Source organism: Eriocheir sinensis, chromosome 52, assembly GCF_024679095.1.
Source record: "Eriocheir sinensis breed Jianghai 21 chromosome 52, ASM2467909v1, whole genome shotgun sequence".
Taxonomy (NCBI): domain Eukaryota; kingdom Metazoa; phylum Arthropoda; class Malacostraca; order Decapoda; family Varunidae; genus Eriocheir; species Eriocheir sinensis.
The window spans coordinates 11,694,701-11,712,175 of record NC_066560.1 but is presented as its reverse complement, the minus strand read 5'-3'; the positions used below and the strand labels follow the sequence as shown (position 1 = coordinate 11,712,175).

At 45.0% G+C, this 17,475-nt stretch overlaps 1 protein-coding gene and 1 long non-coding RNA gene across 4 annotated transcripts in view; one reads left to right on the top strand and one right to left on the bottom strand.

Annotated features, from left to right (window-relative positions):
• The window catches only part of LOC126983082 (uncharacterized), a 26,779-nt gene extending 21,415 nt beyond the window's left edge, over positions 1-5,364 (top strand). The window contains exon 4 of the long non-coding RNA XR_007735500.1: positions 3,513-5,364. This is a non-coding gene — a long non-coding RNA (uncharacterized LOC126983082). The remainder of the gene's footprint in view (positions 1-3,512) is intronic.
• Positions 2,424-17,475, bottom strand: part of LOC126983080 (uncharacterized) — a 17,921-nt gene continuing 2,869 nt past the window's right edge. The window contains exons 1-3 of one of the 3 annotated variants that reach the window (XM_050835565.1): positions 10,577-10,744; positions 9,172-9,487; positions 2,424-5,108 (exon numbers count right to left, since the gene is read on the bottom strand). In XM_050835565.1, coding sequence (XP_050691522.1) covers positions 4,893-5,108; positions 9,172-9,429 — 474 coding nt within the window. In that variant the 5' untranslated portion in view covers positions 9,430-9,487; positions 10,577-10,744 and the 3' untranslated portion in view covers positions 2,424-4,892. Of the gene's footprint in view, positions 5,109-9,171; positions 9,488-10,576; positions 10,745-17,475 lie in introns of those variants that run through there. The other 2 variants (XM_050835566.1, XM_050835567.1) reach the window with 2 other exon arrangements.

The window sequence follows — 17,475 nt, the reverse complement described above, 5'->3', positions numbered from 1 at the left end:
ACACGCCAACTCTCTTCTTTCTCTCCCCTAGGATGAGATAGGGAGCCGTGTGTGTGTGTGTGTGTGTGTGTGTGTGTGTGTGTTGGGGGGGCGGGGGATAGGTAGGTGTGTGTGTGTGTTGACAGTAATAGTTTTGTAGCCTAGTAGTATTTGTCATAGATACAGTTGTCATAATAATCATATTTGAATGTTTATTTAGAAAAAGTGCTGTTACATTATTTTGTGTGTTTCCCGGACACCAAAGACTGAGTTAACAAAAGCAATGTAGTATAATGCGCCAGGCAGCAAAGGTCACGCGCGTGGAGGTGCAAGTAAAACAGGAATGTAAACCTGAATGATACAGCGATTTATGGGGAGTTACGATAAAAGGGGGAAGGGGGTGAGGGAAGGAGTCAATGAGATTCATCCAAGGGAGTAAGTTTTATGATGTAAGAAGTGTGGTGATTCCACGAGAGAACAATAACAGAGGAAGCAGAGGTAAGATTGAGGAGAAATGAGGAAATGGTAATTAGGGATCGATGTGGGCGGTTGGACAAGGAGGGTTTTTTGAAGGTATATAGGGAGAAGGCAGCGAGGGTCAGCCAGTACATGGGAGTATATTCAGTTCAAGCGTCCAAACGGAACAACTTTCTTACAACACATTAAACTTCATTTCAGTTTGCACAAACACGTGTTTTTTCCACGATTATGGCCAGGTGTATTGCACAGAGGGCAGTGTACGTTAGTTCTGCAATGTTCAGTAGTTTTGGCACTGACGAGAAGGAATGTATGGTTGGATTTCGAACACAATTTTGCCAAAGTTTACCGTGCATGTAGTCTACGCAGTTTACCGTGCATTTCCGCGGCCACGGGAAGTAATGGTGAAGCAACTAACACTAACGATACCGGGATAGTCCGCAGGCAGGTCGTTGAGTATTTGAACCAGGTCGTTTAATTTTTGTTGAGGCACTAGTGTAATAACATTTTTATGAGCATCAGGCGCTTCAGGGAAATAAGTCACCTCAAGGCCTTACAGGAATAGCATTGCGACTAGGCGAGATTAGTCAGGTTGGGTTAGGAAAGTCACGCTGCGCACTTTTCTTTAAAATAATTTTTGGAAGAGCAGTGTGTTGTTAGCATAGGGAGAATTCAGGGGGATATTAGAGTATTTGTTCTAGCATCACGGGCCAAAGATGGAATGTATAGTAGGGGAAAAATTAACAACAATTGATAGACAGGGACAATGGGAAAGAAGATGCGGACTCTAGGAGAATGAGTGACTGGAGTAGAGCCTCGATGAGAGCCCTAAGATCTTGGTGTTCAAGGGTGGCTGTATATAAGAAGTAGGAAAGTGGGTTAATGAGAGGAGGCAGGGAAAGTATGCACACAGGGAGAGTAGTAATAGGCACCCGGGGCACCGTTGCCGGATTATCGTATTCACCACATCGTATTTATTGCTTTTAAGCCTCAAACTCTCGTACCTACACAAAAAACGATAGAAAATTTAAGTTAGCGTTAAAACTCCTATTTATTGATGTTTGTTTGTTTGTTTTTGCTATAGTTATCGGTCAGAAACTACGAAAATGCGATGAGTACGATAGCTTGGCAACGCTGCTCGGGGGATGGATGGATGGATGACGATGGGATGTAAAAGGACATTTTTTTCTAGTTTGCACTGGGAAAGTCAGGCTACACTTACCAGGAAGAACGGGAAACAAGTTGCAATGTAAAAGTAACCTTGTATTTGGTGTACTTAGGGTCGCTTTTCCCTGGCAACTAGTTTTTCCTGGCGTGTGGGCTGCCCTTCCCGTTGCAATCTGTAAGGAAAAGGAAAATGGCTCTGGCCGGTATTTTCAGACGCCTCCGCCTCTCACATCAGCTATTTCCAAAGACCGGAAAGGATACTAATTGTTGCGTTGTGATTAATGTTATTTCCACGTTCATGTTACAGAAGCTTTGTCACGCTACCACCAGGGTCAAAGAACTACCCCTGGAAATGCCCAAACTACCCGTGAAAGCGTTGTCAAAGTTGTGTTTTTGGGCCTTGAAAGGTTTATAAATATGGCCCTCTGTCCCTTACGCCCTTTCTTCTCCGACGCCTCGAGACACTAGTGCTACCGGCTACACACAGTTCCTCTCTTAGCTACCTGTGTCATGTTGTGCGACTTACCTGACCGGTGCTCTCAATATTATCGTCTACATTAATTAAGGACTTTGGGAAGCTTTAACACATGTCTAGTAAATTAGTCATATATTTATTTCTCTGTCAAGCACGGTTATACTATTGTCCTCTAATTAATTAAGCAGTGGGGGAAAGTTGTGTCCTAGAAGAGGCATTAACAGTGATGGCATGTGATGAATCAGATAGAAAAAAAACACACAAGAATATTTATGTACTCGTTTCCACCAAGCTGGATACACGTGGATAGAAAGTAAACACAACGTCACGGTTTTATTTATTGAGCGTAATTCCCATAAGACAGGCAAGCACTTTCACAAGGTGTAAACATTCTTAGCACAGCCACGTATATCCTGGAGCAATGTGCACTTCACCGCATTCTTTTCATATCAACTGGCCTCTCATTTTCAAAACATTCAAATATAAGGAAAAACATTTGTATTTTCAGCCTTATCTTAAATATATTGGTGTTATGATTGGAGACATAAATGGACTTAACATCATGGGCCTCAGGAGTATTTTCTAAACATTAACTTTTATTTCCGGCAACAGTGATGAGGCAGCCTTAAGTACATCACCTCCCTCCCGCAACCGGCCATCGTTACTGAACCATCGGAGTTTCCAGTCCTAAGGCAGCTCGGAAAGTTGGAAAGTTTCGTTTAGTCAGCACAACATCTATGGTCATATGCCAGAGAGAGGCAGAAGGGGAAGGAATTCTAGGAGAAGGGGGGAAGGAATTCTAGGAGAAGGGAACAGACCCCCAGGAGACGGGACACAACCCTCGATTAATACCTGGTACCCATTCACTGCAGGGTGGACAGGGGCGTAGGGTATCAGGCAACTCGGGAAAGCTTGCATCCAGTACATGGCAGAATCAGTTGAATGAGTGAGGATGGGAGGTAGAGGAGGATGTTATGATGGAGTAGACTGATGAGTAATGTGACAAAATTCTCATTAAGTTGTAAAAGTGATGAGAGAGTATATCATAAACTTTCATCACTTTTACAGTCTCGGTAATCTAAGGTTATGAGAACTTAGTCACGTTATATTCCTTAGTTTACTCTCTCTCTCTCTCTCTCTCTCTCTCTCTCTCTCTCTCTCTCTCTCTCTCTCTCTCTCTCTCTCCAGGACCCACAGGATGTAACCCCACAGGAAGTTGACATACCCCCCAGGCACATAGCCCCCCTCTGCTCTCTCACTCTTTCAGTTTATAAGTCGCAGGCCACTCAAACAAAGGCTGCCCAAGTTGGCTTCAAATCTGTATGAACAATTGATAGGCAAGACCTTGCCTGGAACACTAAGCAGTGTAATGCAGTGATAGTTGTAGTCTTGACAGTTCCTTTTCTTTTTTCAGTTCCTTTTTCTGGTCGGGAGGAATGGCATTACACTGCCAAACAGTGGACAGGAACACTAACCAACTGATCACGGCTGCACCTCCAGCTTTGAGCAATTCCGTATTGTTGTTATAAACAACAACTGCCCTTCCATCCATCAACCTTGCCACAGCCTCTGTAACATCAAGAGTGTGGGCTTTGTCAATGGGTGGGTCAGCATTTACCCTTTGTAAGCCAGAGGGCTTACATACCCTCCCACTCAGAGTGTGTGTCATGCACAACAGCTCAAAATACTGTCCCAAAGACAGAATTACCACTAAGGATTGTTCCAGCATGCACTTACCTCTGTTAAGGTGTATCCTCAACAAGCAAAAAATAAATTGCTTGAGGATGCTTCCCAGTCATAACTAACCCTTGTGTGTGTCCTGCACAGTAGGGCACAGTTGTTAAGATCATAGGAAAACTTTGTGAGATGCATAAATAAATAATTGACATGAGATGCATAAATAAATAATTGACGTATGTCAATTTTTGTCATCTATTTTGAAGGCTTTGCTGTTACTTGGATGTTGGTCAGGAGTCCCTTCCCTGTGCTCTTAAGCTTTCAACAATATTCCACCATTGTCATTTGTGAAACTCTGATCTGCTAAATCATTTCTTTTAGATGAAGTACTGCATTTTCATAAAACTATATTATAAGAGTTTCAAAACCAGAGGTAAAGGAATAGAATTGTATGAATATGAAGAACAATGCTATACCCAGTGAACACTAGCATCCTCAGAGTTAATGATGTCGGGAATTCCAGGTGATTATTATAGAGACAGGCTGAGGGAAGGAACGAGTGAATTTTAGCCCCCATCTTGGGGACCACCAGGGTGGTGCAGATGGGACACAAGCTTGTCTAGCCAGGCCCAGGGTCAACCTCTGGCAGGCTCTTAGTGTGGGTGCCTGGAACACCTCTCAGAAGATCATTAAGTACCCCATCAGTCACATGAACTCAGGAGGTTGAGTGGACATGATGAGGCTCTTTGGGACAAGGAAACCTGGTTATGGAGGCATCGGTAGAGGGGGTTATGCTACTACTGCTCAGGCCAGAGCGCTGTTGCACGTCTCAAAGGAGTAGCTATGGTCATTTCTAGCCGACTGCAATCCTGTTATTGAGGCTACTCCGGTTGATGAGTATATAACGCTGGTGAGGTTGAAGCACACCTTGGGCTTCATATCCCTCACTCATATACACCCGGCCTTACTGAAAGATGTGTGACCTTGATGAGAAAGAGGGGTCCTATGCCATGGTTGACTATAATCGACTGGTGCCTCTGCATGACACTCATCGTATTGGGCTAAAGTTTCAGGGACCTGAGCAGCCTGGGTTCACTGCAGTGAGTCCTCCCACTCCCTACTGACTCTTCCCATCCCCAGGTTTGTGGTTGTGTTGAGCAGCCCGAGTCAGAGCCTTGTGACACCTGGCCAGCGCGTCGAGCCTCAGGTGGAAGTCGTCAATGGTGGAAGTGAGCAACGAGCCCTGCGTCAGCACCCGCGACAGGTGGTGGTCAAGTTGGCGGCCTCGCTGCTGCAGCCGCCCAACCTCAGCCTCAAGGACAGTGAGCCGAACCTGTGGACAAAAGCTTAGGATTATCACTGGCTCATCATAATCATGCAGGTGTCATTATTCTCATGTGTTTGCAACCCTGTATGGCAATGCTTTCTTTGAGTCAATAAATTCATATTTTCAGTTGCATGCAGATAAAGGCAGAATAAAAATGAAGCCAAGTGAGACAAATTGTGTAAGGCATCATGTCCAAATGTTATAACAAAGGAAGGAAATACTAATCTGATAATTGATTGGTTTGAATAAAGGAAATAACACTTTGACAGTGATCAGTTATATTGAATATAAGTATGATGCTTGACTCCCTCAAAAATCAGCCAGGGTGAGTGCAGCATTTTTTTTTTTTTTTTTTTTTCAGTGAAGGAAACTGTTCAAGGGCAAGCAAAAAAAAAGGAAACTATAATGAAAAATAAGCCCGCTACTCACTGCTCCTACAAAAATCTCAGGAGTGGTCAAAAGATAGGTTATCCCCTTTACCATCCTGAAAGCATCGCCAGACTCAGACCTCAGTTATTACTCAGTGCTAATGATGACTGGCCCCCTGCTGCTCAATATCCCCTCCACACCAGACTCAGACCTCAGTTATTACTCAGTGCTAATGATGACTGGCCCCCTGCTGCTCAATATCCCCTCCACACACACACGGTTATGTCTTTAAAGACATGACCATAGAAAGCCTGCAGCAGACGGCGAATTTAAAGTTAAAACACATCATTTTAATCTTTCATTTAACCTGCCATGCCTTATTCAAGACAATCAGTTAGTGTCCTTACTTCCTTCATCACTACTCCATGCTTCAACAGGCAGTCTTTCACTATATGTAAGAACCCCAATCTGTAGGTTACTCCCCTCTGTTTAATCCCTAAATTGCAGTATATTGTCATCACCACTCTTGTCCTCTCCTCCTATAAGGGGAAAAAAATCACTATGTACCTTTCCATTGATTAGTTTAGTCATAGCTCTAGCAACTCTCCTTCATTATAAGTTACAGAAAATACAAGAATACCCCAACTATATGACTAAACCTCCACCATGTTCCCTCCCCCCTCGCACCACAATCAGTGAGGGGTTGCGGCCTTGTTCATAATGATGCAATTAAGCAGACTGAGGCAGCAGGGATGGCTTAATTAGGAGGCCCCGTGGTGAGAATAGCGTTATTGGGGGAGGGAAGACCAGGAAGCGTTAAACACCGGCAAGGGAATAGGAATAAAGAGCTAATGCCAAGATATACAAGTGAGGGGAAGGGATTTATTAGACCCTTAGCTATATACAAAGGAATAAGCATTGCAGCAGGTAAATAGAACAGCAACAACATGGTTAGGGCAGCAGTGCCAGACAGGAAAGAGTACAGACGAACTACATATGAAAGGAATAAGAGAAAAGAAGCTGAGGAAAGGGGATGGGAGAGTGTGCCAGTCAAGTAGAGGGTTGCTAGGGAGATAGAAAGGGCAAGGGTGATGACACTGGAAAAAGATTGTTTGGGAGATGGGAAGATTAAGGGGAAGGGAGCCAAGGACAGGACGAAAAAGAGAATGTTAGAGGGAGATGGGAAGAGGAAGGGGGTAGGGTGCAGGGGAAGGGAGGAAGGATGATGCAAGAGGAAAAGGGAAAAGTTTGCCATCCAGGGAGATAGGAAGAGAGAGGGCCAGGGAAAAGCAAGAGAGTGCCATGGAAGGGAAAGGTGGAGGAGGGAGGGGAAGGGAGGAAGGGTGATGCCGGAGGGAAAGAGAAAGGGTGCAGAGGAAGAGGAAGGGTTGTAAGGGAGATAGGAAGAGGAAAGGATAAGGTGCCAGGATAGGGAGTGAGGAGAATGCGAGAGGAAAAGGGATAGTGTAGTAAGGGAGATGGGAAGAGGAAGGAAGGGGTAGGAATGCAGGTTAGTGAGGAAAGACGAAGCCAGTGGGAAGGGAAAGGCTTGCCAGGGAGAAGCAGGAAGTGGAAGAGGTGCTAGAGGGGAAAGGAAAGGCTTTCTAAGGAGATGGGAAGAGAAAGCGTGCAAAGGAAGAAGAATGGCTAAGGTGTCGGGGAAGAGGAGGGCTAGGGTGCCAGGGAAGGGGTTAAGAGGGGGGGGGAGGGGGAGTAGCCTGCGGGTGCGTGCCAGGCGGAGTGCACTGCCTCTTCGGGCCAGTCATGATCCCGGCCATTACGCGGAGCGGCGGCGACGGACTGATGGGGCGGCGACACGAAGGTTCCGCTGTGTCGCATATCTACGAGTTCTTGGCCTCGTTACTCTCTCTCCTATTTGTCCTGCTTCTTGGCGTGAGGCTCATCTCCAGTGACCGCAGCGACGTGTTTACCGAGGGGAGCCGCGCGGGTGTGGCAGTGAACGAAGAGTCTACCATCTGAGAATATTATTTTATTTTCATTATTTCCATAGCAAACAATCAATGTGAGCATACGCTGGTGGGCGCGTCGCCTCGCCCACCCTACGAGGGCAAACCGTCCGTGGTTTTCCTTCTTAGTACAATAATCGAAAGTATGGAAGTAACTGTTTGAAAAATTACAAATATCTATCATAAAATAGTTCAAAGCTGAAAGGAACTTTACTGTTTTGCTTTTCCGTTTTCGGCGGCTTCTTGGCGAGAGCGGCAGCGCCCTCTCCTAACACAAGCACAGCTGTGTGATCTTGGCTACCCAGCTCAGGGAGATTCTTTATCACTCTCTCATTTTGTATCACACGCTTCGACCCTAAGTCAAAGGCGTCATTAAATTACTTGTGAACTTGAATAAATGATCAAAGTGTTGCTAATAAATGTTTATCTTTGCAGTTTTTCACGTCTCGCGTAGGCTTGCCACATACCACCAAGAAGGTCAAGCAGTAGCGAAGTATTTGCTGCCAAAGCTAAATAAATGCGATCAAAAATACGTGTCTTATGATTATCCCAACATTGAAACCACTATGCAAACTTATTCCTAGCCGATGGCAGCCGCGTCGGGGTTATGTAGAAGGGAAGGGAGAAAAAGTTTGGAGGGAGGAGATTACAGTGAGGGAGGGGTGCAGGGAGACGGGTAGGAGGAGGAGGAAGAGGAGGTATGGCCAATACTGTGGGGGATAGTTTGAAAGAATAGGAAATGATAGGAAGAGTAACGCAATTATGTACAAGGCAACGGGGAGAGGAGACTGGTGGGGAGATTTGCAGGAGTCCGTTAGTGCGAGAAGGGAGGCGAAGGTTAAGGACTACCGGGAGTCTGGTTGTGGGGGCGAGCAAATAAGTGATCGACCAGCACTGCCTCAGAACGCCATTAGTCTATTATTAGCGAGGCGAGGCCGCAACCATGCACCCTCCTTACCTGGACTGCGGCGAGAGGGTGCAAGAGCAAACACTGTAGTCAGACTCTTCTCCCTCCCTTCCCCCTCCCCTCATCTTCCAACCCGCCGCCCCCACGCGAACTAAAATGACCTATAAACAAGAAAAAGCAACGATACGCTATTCGGAAATGCAAAGAAGCAAGAAATCCGGCACCACACTGACTGGGATTGCAGAGATGAAAGAAATGGAGAAATATTACGTCATCATCTGGGGGCGCTGCACCTCCTGCGTATCTTTTCCCTGCCAAGCAATAAATTGTTGATTATGAAGCATTTTCTCTTCTTTTCTTAATCACGAAGCATTTTCTCTTATGTCAAAGATTTCTTCTAAACCTGATGCAGTTGCAGTGCAAGCATGGCCAAGTCAAACTTAATCGGCCTCCTCCTTACAAAGCCATCATCTTATCATGTCTCTATAACCCGCAAGTTTAAAAGTTAAATGGCTCGAGGTGGGATATAAAAATAAGTATATAAATGACATCTTTGGTTTGAAACTGAGCGACACCCGCCGAGCCATTACGGTGTACAGTGTGTGGGCTGCCGGCCAGACACGACGGTCAACAATTAACCTCAGAGTCACGAAGGGGAGAGCAACAGCGTCTTTGTGTCTTGCCAGGGTCGTAAGGAAGGGGAAAACATAATACTTCAAGAGCTCAGCAGTGGAAGGGATGAAGGAAGAAGAGAGTTGTTGACTCCTGCATTATACAGACAGACAACAGATTACGTCGTTAACTCAGCCTCCTGAAGTCAGCTCACCTGTAGGCGGTCCGCCCTGTTGGCAGCGGAGGTATTTTCCACCCGCGCCTCCCGCCCGGCCCGCGCCCGCCCGTTGTTGCCCATCTCCGTGAACACGTCCACTACCGAGGCGGCGCGGCCGGCGCCCCGCGGAGCAACACTTCTTTCCGCCTCACTGGATTTTCTCTTCGCGACCTTCTTGGGGTGCGCGCCATGGCTGGGCGGCGGCAGCAGGCCTGCTTCGGGCACGGTGAGGCCCGGCGTGACCTCAGGGGTCATGGCTCCCCTGCTGGCGGAGCGGGGTCTTCAAGGCCCCGAGATGCTCCAATCACAGACTCTGGGGAGAAAGAATTCCCTTTAACAATTTAACAGTTGTAAAATCATCAGAATGTGCATGTCACAAGCCCCCCTGAATCATTTGAGGGCTAACATATGCCTAACATATATCACCTCATCCTGTGTCACTCCCGGGGCCTGTGCCCAACATCGGTGGGCAGGTAAGTGGGCGTTAAGGATATACACTAATCAACAAGATTGTTAATTCACCACAAGAGTAATGTCAACTCACTGGAGCCAGAGAAAGCACTAGATTCAAAACATACCACTTTCGTTTCGCGACCTACATAAAAAAAAATAAAAAAAAATGTGCACACCTTGCTAACATGTTTTTTTTTTTTTTTAAAGACAGCTCAAGGGCAGGCAAAAAAAAAACATTAAAAAAAAAAAAAAATTGTACGCTATTCAAAGAAAGAAAAAAGAATCCAAAGATAGATCAGTTTCGGGAGGAGGTGTCAGTCGATACCTCCTTTTGAAAATACCCTCCTTTGAAAGCAGGAGGAAATACAGATGAAGGAAGATTGTTCCAGAGTTTACCAGCGTGAGGGATGAAAGAGTGAAGATGCTGTGTTAACTCTTGTGCTACACACGTGTTTTAGTAATGCCAAGATGAGATGATGCTACAAACAACACTTTAGCATCATAACGGATTGCAGTGGAAGCCGCATTAATTCAGTCCACCAATATGGCATCACAGCCTCCCGCACGAGGCAACAAAACTGCTTCACACGGCCGAAACACGTGAACTTGAATGAGGGACAAAATAGCTGTGTGATAAGAACCGAAACTATAATTACTCAAAACAGAAAGCTACAAATAAGTTCACGTGCAGCTGAATGACGTGTTAAGAAATACTCGGTGATAAAAGGTCGTAACCGTCAAACTGGATCACCGGGTTGGATAATATCGCGTCACCGCAGCAGTGGCCAACTCAATCATCACTTTCCACCATCACCAGCTAATTCCAGCACGGCAGATTTGTAGATATATTTCATCGCATCACATCCATATGAACATCGTCACAAGTCATTCCAAAGCCAGATTTGTAGACTGACTGACACGTCCGAATCAGTAACAGCACAAGTCTTACCAACACACACTGACACCGCCGAGCAGCCACAGCGCTCCCGCCGACCACGACCACAGCCTCACCAACACTACTGACGCGCGCGGGCGAGGCGGGACGAGACCTGGCGAGGCATGATTCGGAAAGAGGCGAGGAAGAAACGGTCAGGTGGGGCGGAGAGGGAATGGAGCCGGAGCTAGACTGATGAAGTAGGCAGGGGCAGGGGTATAGCGGGCTAGACGAGTTAACTGGGGGTTTGTAGTTACTGTTGTGAAAAGGGTATTTGACCCTGCGCCACCAACAACCCCTCCAGACCCCCGACTCCGCCACCACGCCAAGAGAGGCTCGACCCCTGCCTGGCCACGCCCACCACGTTACGTCAGGCCGGCGGCGATGCTGCTGAACATAAAGGAGAGGTGGTGGTGGTGGTAGTAGAGATAATGACGATCAAAGTAGTAGTAGTAATAATAATAATAATAATAATAATAATAATAATAATAATAATCTTGACCTTTTAATGGTGGAAAAAACTAATAAGAATTAAATAACACACACACACACACACACACACACACACACACACACACACACACACACACACACACACACACACACACACACACAAATAAATAAATAATTATACATAATTACATAACATTCTTTTCTTCTTCTTATTTTTCTTTTCTTTTACTTTACTTTTCTCTCACTGAATACCCAGCGCAAAAAAAAAAAAGTTATAAACATTTGTCGCAGAGATAAAATGAAATCCTTGGAGACAGGAAGCGCCCGCAATTTTGCACCATTACAACCGCAATCGTCACCACCACCACCACTACCACCACCACAACTACCATCATGACTACACCTGCACCAACATTCACGCCAACCACCACCACCACCATTGTCACCACCGCCTTCTCTTCGCCCCTCCTTCCTCCTCTCTCCCCTCCTTCAGCGAACACCAGCAGCAATAAAACATCACAAAAGGGAGGCAGAGTAAACATCAAATCACCTCGTTTACACGGAACCGCCTTAACAATCACTTCAAGGCCAACTATTACACATTCCCTCTCGATTGATTTCCCCCCCTACCACCCAGGCACTTTCACACGCTCCCAATACTATAATACACACCATTTCTTTAATCCCAATGCCTCTTTTCTTCCCCTCCCGTTCATCTCTACTCATTCCCATCACCCACTTTAATTCCAGTGCTCTTTTCTTCCCCTTCCGTTCATCTCTACTCATTCCCATCACTCATTTCCCTTCATCTCGTGTCATCCCATCACCCTCTCCCATCACTCTTTCATTCCCCCCGGTTTCCCTATAACTCACTTCCCTTACACTCAGCTTATCCCATCACCCACACTGTCCATCTTGTCTCATCTCCCAACACTCTTTCATTCCCCGGTTTCCCCACAACTCACTTCCCTTACACTCAGCTCATCCCATTCATCCCATCGCTCTTTCATCTTGCCTCATCTCCCATCGCCCATTCATTCCCCTGTCCTCTCATACCATCACCCACTCCCTCCTTCCCTCATTTTCTCACCCCCATCCCTTCCCATATAACTCCAGTATCTTGCCCAAATATCCGTTTTCCCGCCTTCTCACCCTCCCTTTTCCCCTTCCTCTCCCTCCATCTACTCCCCTCCCTTCCTCTCCCCCCTGAGAGAGAGAGAGAGAGAGAGAGAGAGAGAGAGAGAGAGAGAGAGAGAGAGAGAGAGAGAGAGAGAGAGAGAGAGAGTTACATAAGAGCTTGTGTTTAGGCGTTTTTACGAGTTCGGCCGAATCATTAAATTCCACGGCCAACTTTTTATAGACTCAATAATCGCCGGGAGTCATACGAGCTGCCGCCACGACCAACGCGGGGCAAAAATACTAATCGTTCTCTCAGGCATACGTGCATGTTAAGTCCACGAGCTCCATTTTATATATTCCAGTGGTTTTTTTTATAGTAAAGGAGGCAATTCAAGCAAATATAATAAAGAAAACTCCGCAAATTACTGCTCTCAGGAGAAATTAAAAAGGAATTAACTTTAGAATCGAGAGGCATTTTGATACTCCCTCTTTCATTAATTTGTCCAAGTCGTATATGAAGGAGGAAATTCGAACGAAGGAAGGCTGTTCCAGTTTACCAATGAAAGGAAGGAAAGAATGAAGGTAATGGTTAGCTCTTGCATTAGGAAGTTGAACAACAATAGGGACGAGCAAGCAGAGAATAACATGTGGAACGAGACTGCGGAAGGGGTGGCGGCATGTAGTCAGCTGGTCCGCAGGAATAGTTAGGAAGAAACTAAAGATATAAAAGACAGCGAGGGAAGCAGCGCTGCGCTAGAATTCAAGAGGCAGAACACAGTCAGTAAGAGTAAGGGAGTTGATGAAGCTAAAACCCTTTGACCCTGCTATCCAAAGAACTTGTAAGGGTGGACCCCTTCACACTCACACACGTGGGATCCATACTCTATATAGGGGCGGACATAACCCTTTTATAAAGTTAAGAAAGCTGATTTAGCATTTGGTGAGATATGGAGTTTCTATTTAGGATTTTGAGTTTAGGATAAAATGGAAATGTTGAACGTATAGAAGGGGACAGCTGAGTTATTAAGGAGTAAGGAGTAGATGGCTGGAGGGTTGTGTCGAGCTGTGAGATGGAGCAATTGAGTTTTTGAGGAACAGAAAGAAACTAAATCCTTTCTACACAAACAGAAATAAGAGAAAGGTTCGAGGGTTTGCGTTTCGTAGCAGCTGATTGATATTTCACCACAGCCGATGCGACACACACACACACACACACACATACACACACAAGGTCCGAAACACGCAGCGCCCACAAAAAGCGACATATGGTTCCAAACGTATAATCAATTTTGGTCCAAGAGGCGCCTTGATACTCTCCTAAAGAGCATCGAAAAATAAGAGAATACGAATGAACAGCAGAGTAAAAAATAGAGTTACATAAATCTACAATAACGTCAGGCAATTATGGCTCCTGAAGGATCACTCAAACACTGCCAAGGCGGGCCGAAGCAGCGAATGTTTCCTAATTAGCAAAAAGGTTCAATAAATAACAAGCAGACTTCGAACCAATGCATCGCCGGGTTTAATTAATGTCCGGTTCGCGTTTTCCTTCCGCAATTCACATCAGTCATAATGCGATGTGTTTTCTTTCACACAAATAAAGACAAATGGGCGTAATTGCAGAGATAAAAGATAAAAAACCTAAATGTCGCTCCACAGACACAAAAGCTAAGGAAAAACACCCCAAACCGAACCTTCGTAATTGTTGGAGTGACCTTCTAGAATTCCCTTTTTGAAAGCGTAAAAGTCACGGAAGAAAATACAACAATATAGAAGGCAAGATATTAAACGCTAACAAACACTGGAAACTGCAATATTACCGAGTGAAGTGTATTTTTCAATATTGCTTTAAATTCTCGTACTTTTTCTAATAATGCGCAAGTTTATCTTTTATAGAATCGCTTTAAAATATCTAACGCATGGCTGAATTAGGGAAGCGCTTCCTATTATCTTACGCTTGTTTACATTTTACAGAATCTGTTGTAAAAGTCGTACATAATTTTGTTTCTCGTCCAAAGTCCAACCTCGTCCACTCCTCTTTCCGTCCCTCCCTCCACGCTCGCCTGCCTCTGCCTCTGCTCCTGCTCCTCGGAGGTAAAATCTTGCCTCTATACACGCAAACTTTTTAATTGTTTGCCCTCGCCTCCCTCTCGGCCGTGTTTCACATCTAAGAAGGGGTCGCAAAAATTATACGCCGCCGCGGCCACCTGGCGTCGTTAGTCCCCCAAAGATTTACACAGATTTTGGTCCTCCCTTCATATCTTTTCATTCCCCATGCAAACACTGCTTGGAGATGAGTAGGATAAGATTGATTGATTGATTGATAGTTTATTGTTGCAAGTAAAACAACAAAGGAGAAGGGAGGAGCATGCCATCCCAACCCCCAGGCATAAGTACTAATATTTCCTTCTGTGTACTAGCGCTCAATGGTGCAACCACACTAAATAGCGAGCCTCTTTAATTCAATACTACCAACAGTGGCGTGGATGGGGTCTGTATAGAGGGGGGGGACACCAAGTTATATATGGGAGAGCCCAAGGCCCACACTGAATTATCCGATTTGTTAAATTACATAATATTTTCTTTCTCAAGAGTGTTTCATAACGGGAGGCATATGGGAATTCTAGAAGGTCACTCCAACAATTACGAAGGGCTTTTGTTATTATTGTTTCCTTTTTTTGTGCCCTTGAGCTATCTCCTTTGTTGTAAAAAAGAAAGGGGACCAAGCCCCCAGTCCCCTCCCCCCACGTAGCTACGCCAGTCCCTTAACTCCATAACTACTTCGGTTTCGTACACACTCAAATGAACAGACGCAGGGGAGCATTTGTCATTCTATATTATCAGACGCTGCGCCACATCAAAGATCACGGCTTCTAATGGTAGACTAATTTATTTTAATTGACTCTGGGATCTCTGGGCACTATATTCTTTACTAGAGGCTCCGGCAGTGATGCATGTAATCTCTTTCTGGCGGTTCTCGTATGAGTGTTCGGTTCCTACGCTCTGCTGTTTCTTGGCGTGCTCGTCCTGGCCTTTACTTGATCCTTTGGGACAAAATGTAAAAGAAAGAAGAAAAAAACCTGTCTGATGCTGCGGAAATATCAAAGAAGGCCAACATCGAATTATTCTTCAGAAATTATGCCACAGACGGAGCTTGGAGGTATAGTGCATGGCGTATTACGAAGAGCGTGGAGGCACGGTGCTGGCGTACAAGACCCACAAGCAGCCACTCTATACAGCTGTTACTACTCCGTCACTGTGGGAAGCTCAGTACAACTTTCCCCAACCCTTTCTTTCTCTATGCTCTGTTCGTGACATCTATCTCGCTTGACCCACCAGAGCTCGCAAAGACATTTCGATATTGATTTTCCTTTTTACCACAACGGAGAACTGTTTTCGGTCGTCCCTGGAATGGTATACTGTGACGCTGAATGGCTCGCTTGACGCCCCGCCACCGGCCTGCACCACCGACACCACTACATCAGTTCGGAGTCTGACATGAAGGCGTGCTCGGCTCCAGACGCTGCTTTTTCCGTCTTCTTCTTCTTCTTCTTCTTTTCTTCCTTTACTTCTTCTTCTTCTTCATTTACTTCTTCTTCCTTTACTTCATTTTCTTCTTCCTTTACTTCTTCTTCTTCCTTTACTACTTCTTCTTCTTCCTTTACTTCTTCTTCTTCTTTTCTTCTTCTGCTTCTTCTTTTTTTCTTCTGCTTCTTCTTCTCTTCTTCTTCTTCTTCTTCTTATTATTATTATTATTATTATTATTATTATTATTATTATTATTATTATCATCATCATCATCATCATCATCATCATCATCATCATCGTTATCATCATTAATAGTTGCAGTATCATCGTGATTTTACCATCAATAATGTAAGTTTTCTCAAAGGCGCCGAACCTTATCACTGTTAAGCAATCACATTACTCGCCAGAAATGTGCATCACCATAATAAAAAAAACGCTTATTTTTTTTTAGTTCCTTGTTCTAAACGTTCTTGTTCCATTTTATATATAAACAAGAACTACACATCATCCGTGTATCACTTCTTCAATAAAACACATGAATATTAATGGTAATGTTGATGAACACACCCACTGAACAAGGGTTAAATATATGTAGACATGACCACAAAGCCTTCCATCATACCCCTCGAACAGAGAGCGTAAGCAAAAACACCGAGGACTCCCTCATGGAACAAACAGCGTATGGCACAGACTCACACCCCTCACGGCCCAAAAGACCGGCAATTCTACAAGTGGAGGATCGCGTGGCCGGCTAGACCGAAGGTAGTAATTATTGCGTGAAAAATAGACCATATCGTCGTTCTCCCCGGCACAGGGAGAGGCAGGGAAGGTCACGGGGTCGGGGAGCAAACATTGATTACCGCCGAACAGGTTGGAAGGCGGCGGAGTCGTCAATTAATTCACTTGAAACACAAAACAGAGTCGCAAGCACAGCCGCCGCCGCCGCCACGCACCCCCTGGCTTATCTGTGTGGATGACGATGCCTTATGCCAGCTGTAACTACACATGCTTTTGGGGGACGTGGAACGCAGAATACCAAACTCATGATGACACTCCCAGATTTGACTGGTGATTTTCAAGTTAGTCAAATACCGCTAGCGTGCAGTTTAGCCTTTCTTTTCTTTATTTTCTTTATTTTCTTGCCGTGGACGAAAAAAACATCAAAGAACGTGGCTTCATACATCAAAACGGTTCAGAAATACAGACGTCACTAAACTAAAAAGTAAAATTCGAGTGACGTGGATTTTACTTTTTTTTTTCTTGTCGGGAGCACACAAGGCTCTTAGAAAACGCGAACTTTCATAATTTCGGCCACCTCTTTTGATTCTTTTTAGGAGCAGCGAGTAGCGGGCCTTTTTATTTATCATTGTTTCCTTTTTTTGTGCCCTTGAGCTGTCTCCTTTGTTGTAAAAAAAAATATATATAAAAGGAACAGAAATCCAAACTTGAAAAAAATTAAGTTATGGAGTTACCGATACGGAAGATGGATATTTCTGACCATTCACTAATTCCCGAAGCAGAATGGACTATAACGTTTATCTTTGGTGGGAGGATGAAAGACGACATGGAGTGTGCGTAGGAAAGGGAAAAAGGGGAGATAGAATTAAGGAAGAGAGGAAGAGAAAGGATGGAGAGGGCACCAGGAGGAAGGAGAGACACAGGGAGGAGAAAAAGTAAGAGAAGTGAAGACCGCGCGATGGAAGTTAACTTAGAGGACCTGTATAACCGAATAGCCAAAAAGAGAGCATGCATTTTTTTTATCTGTAGTTTGCGAGAACGACAAACACAAACTTTCTTCTGACTTCACTAAACAG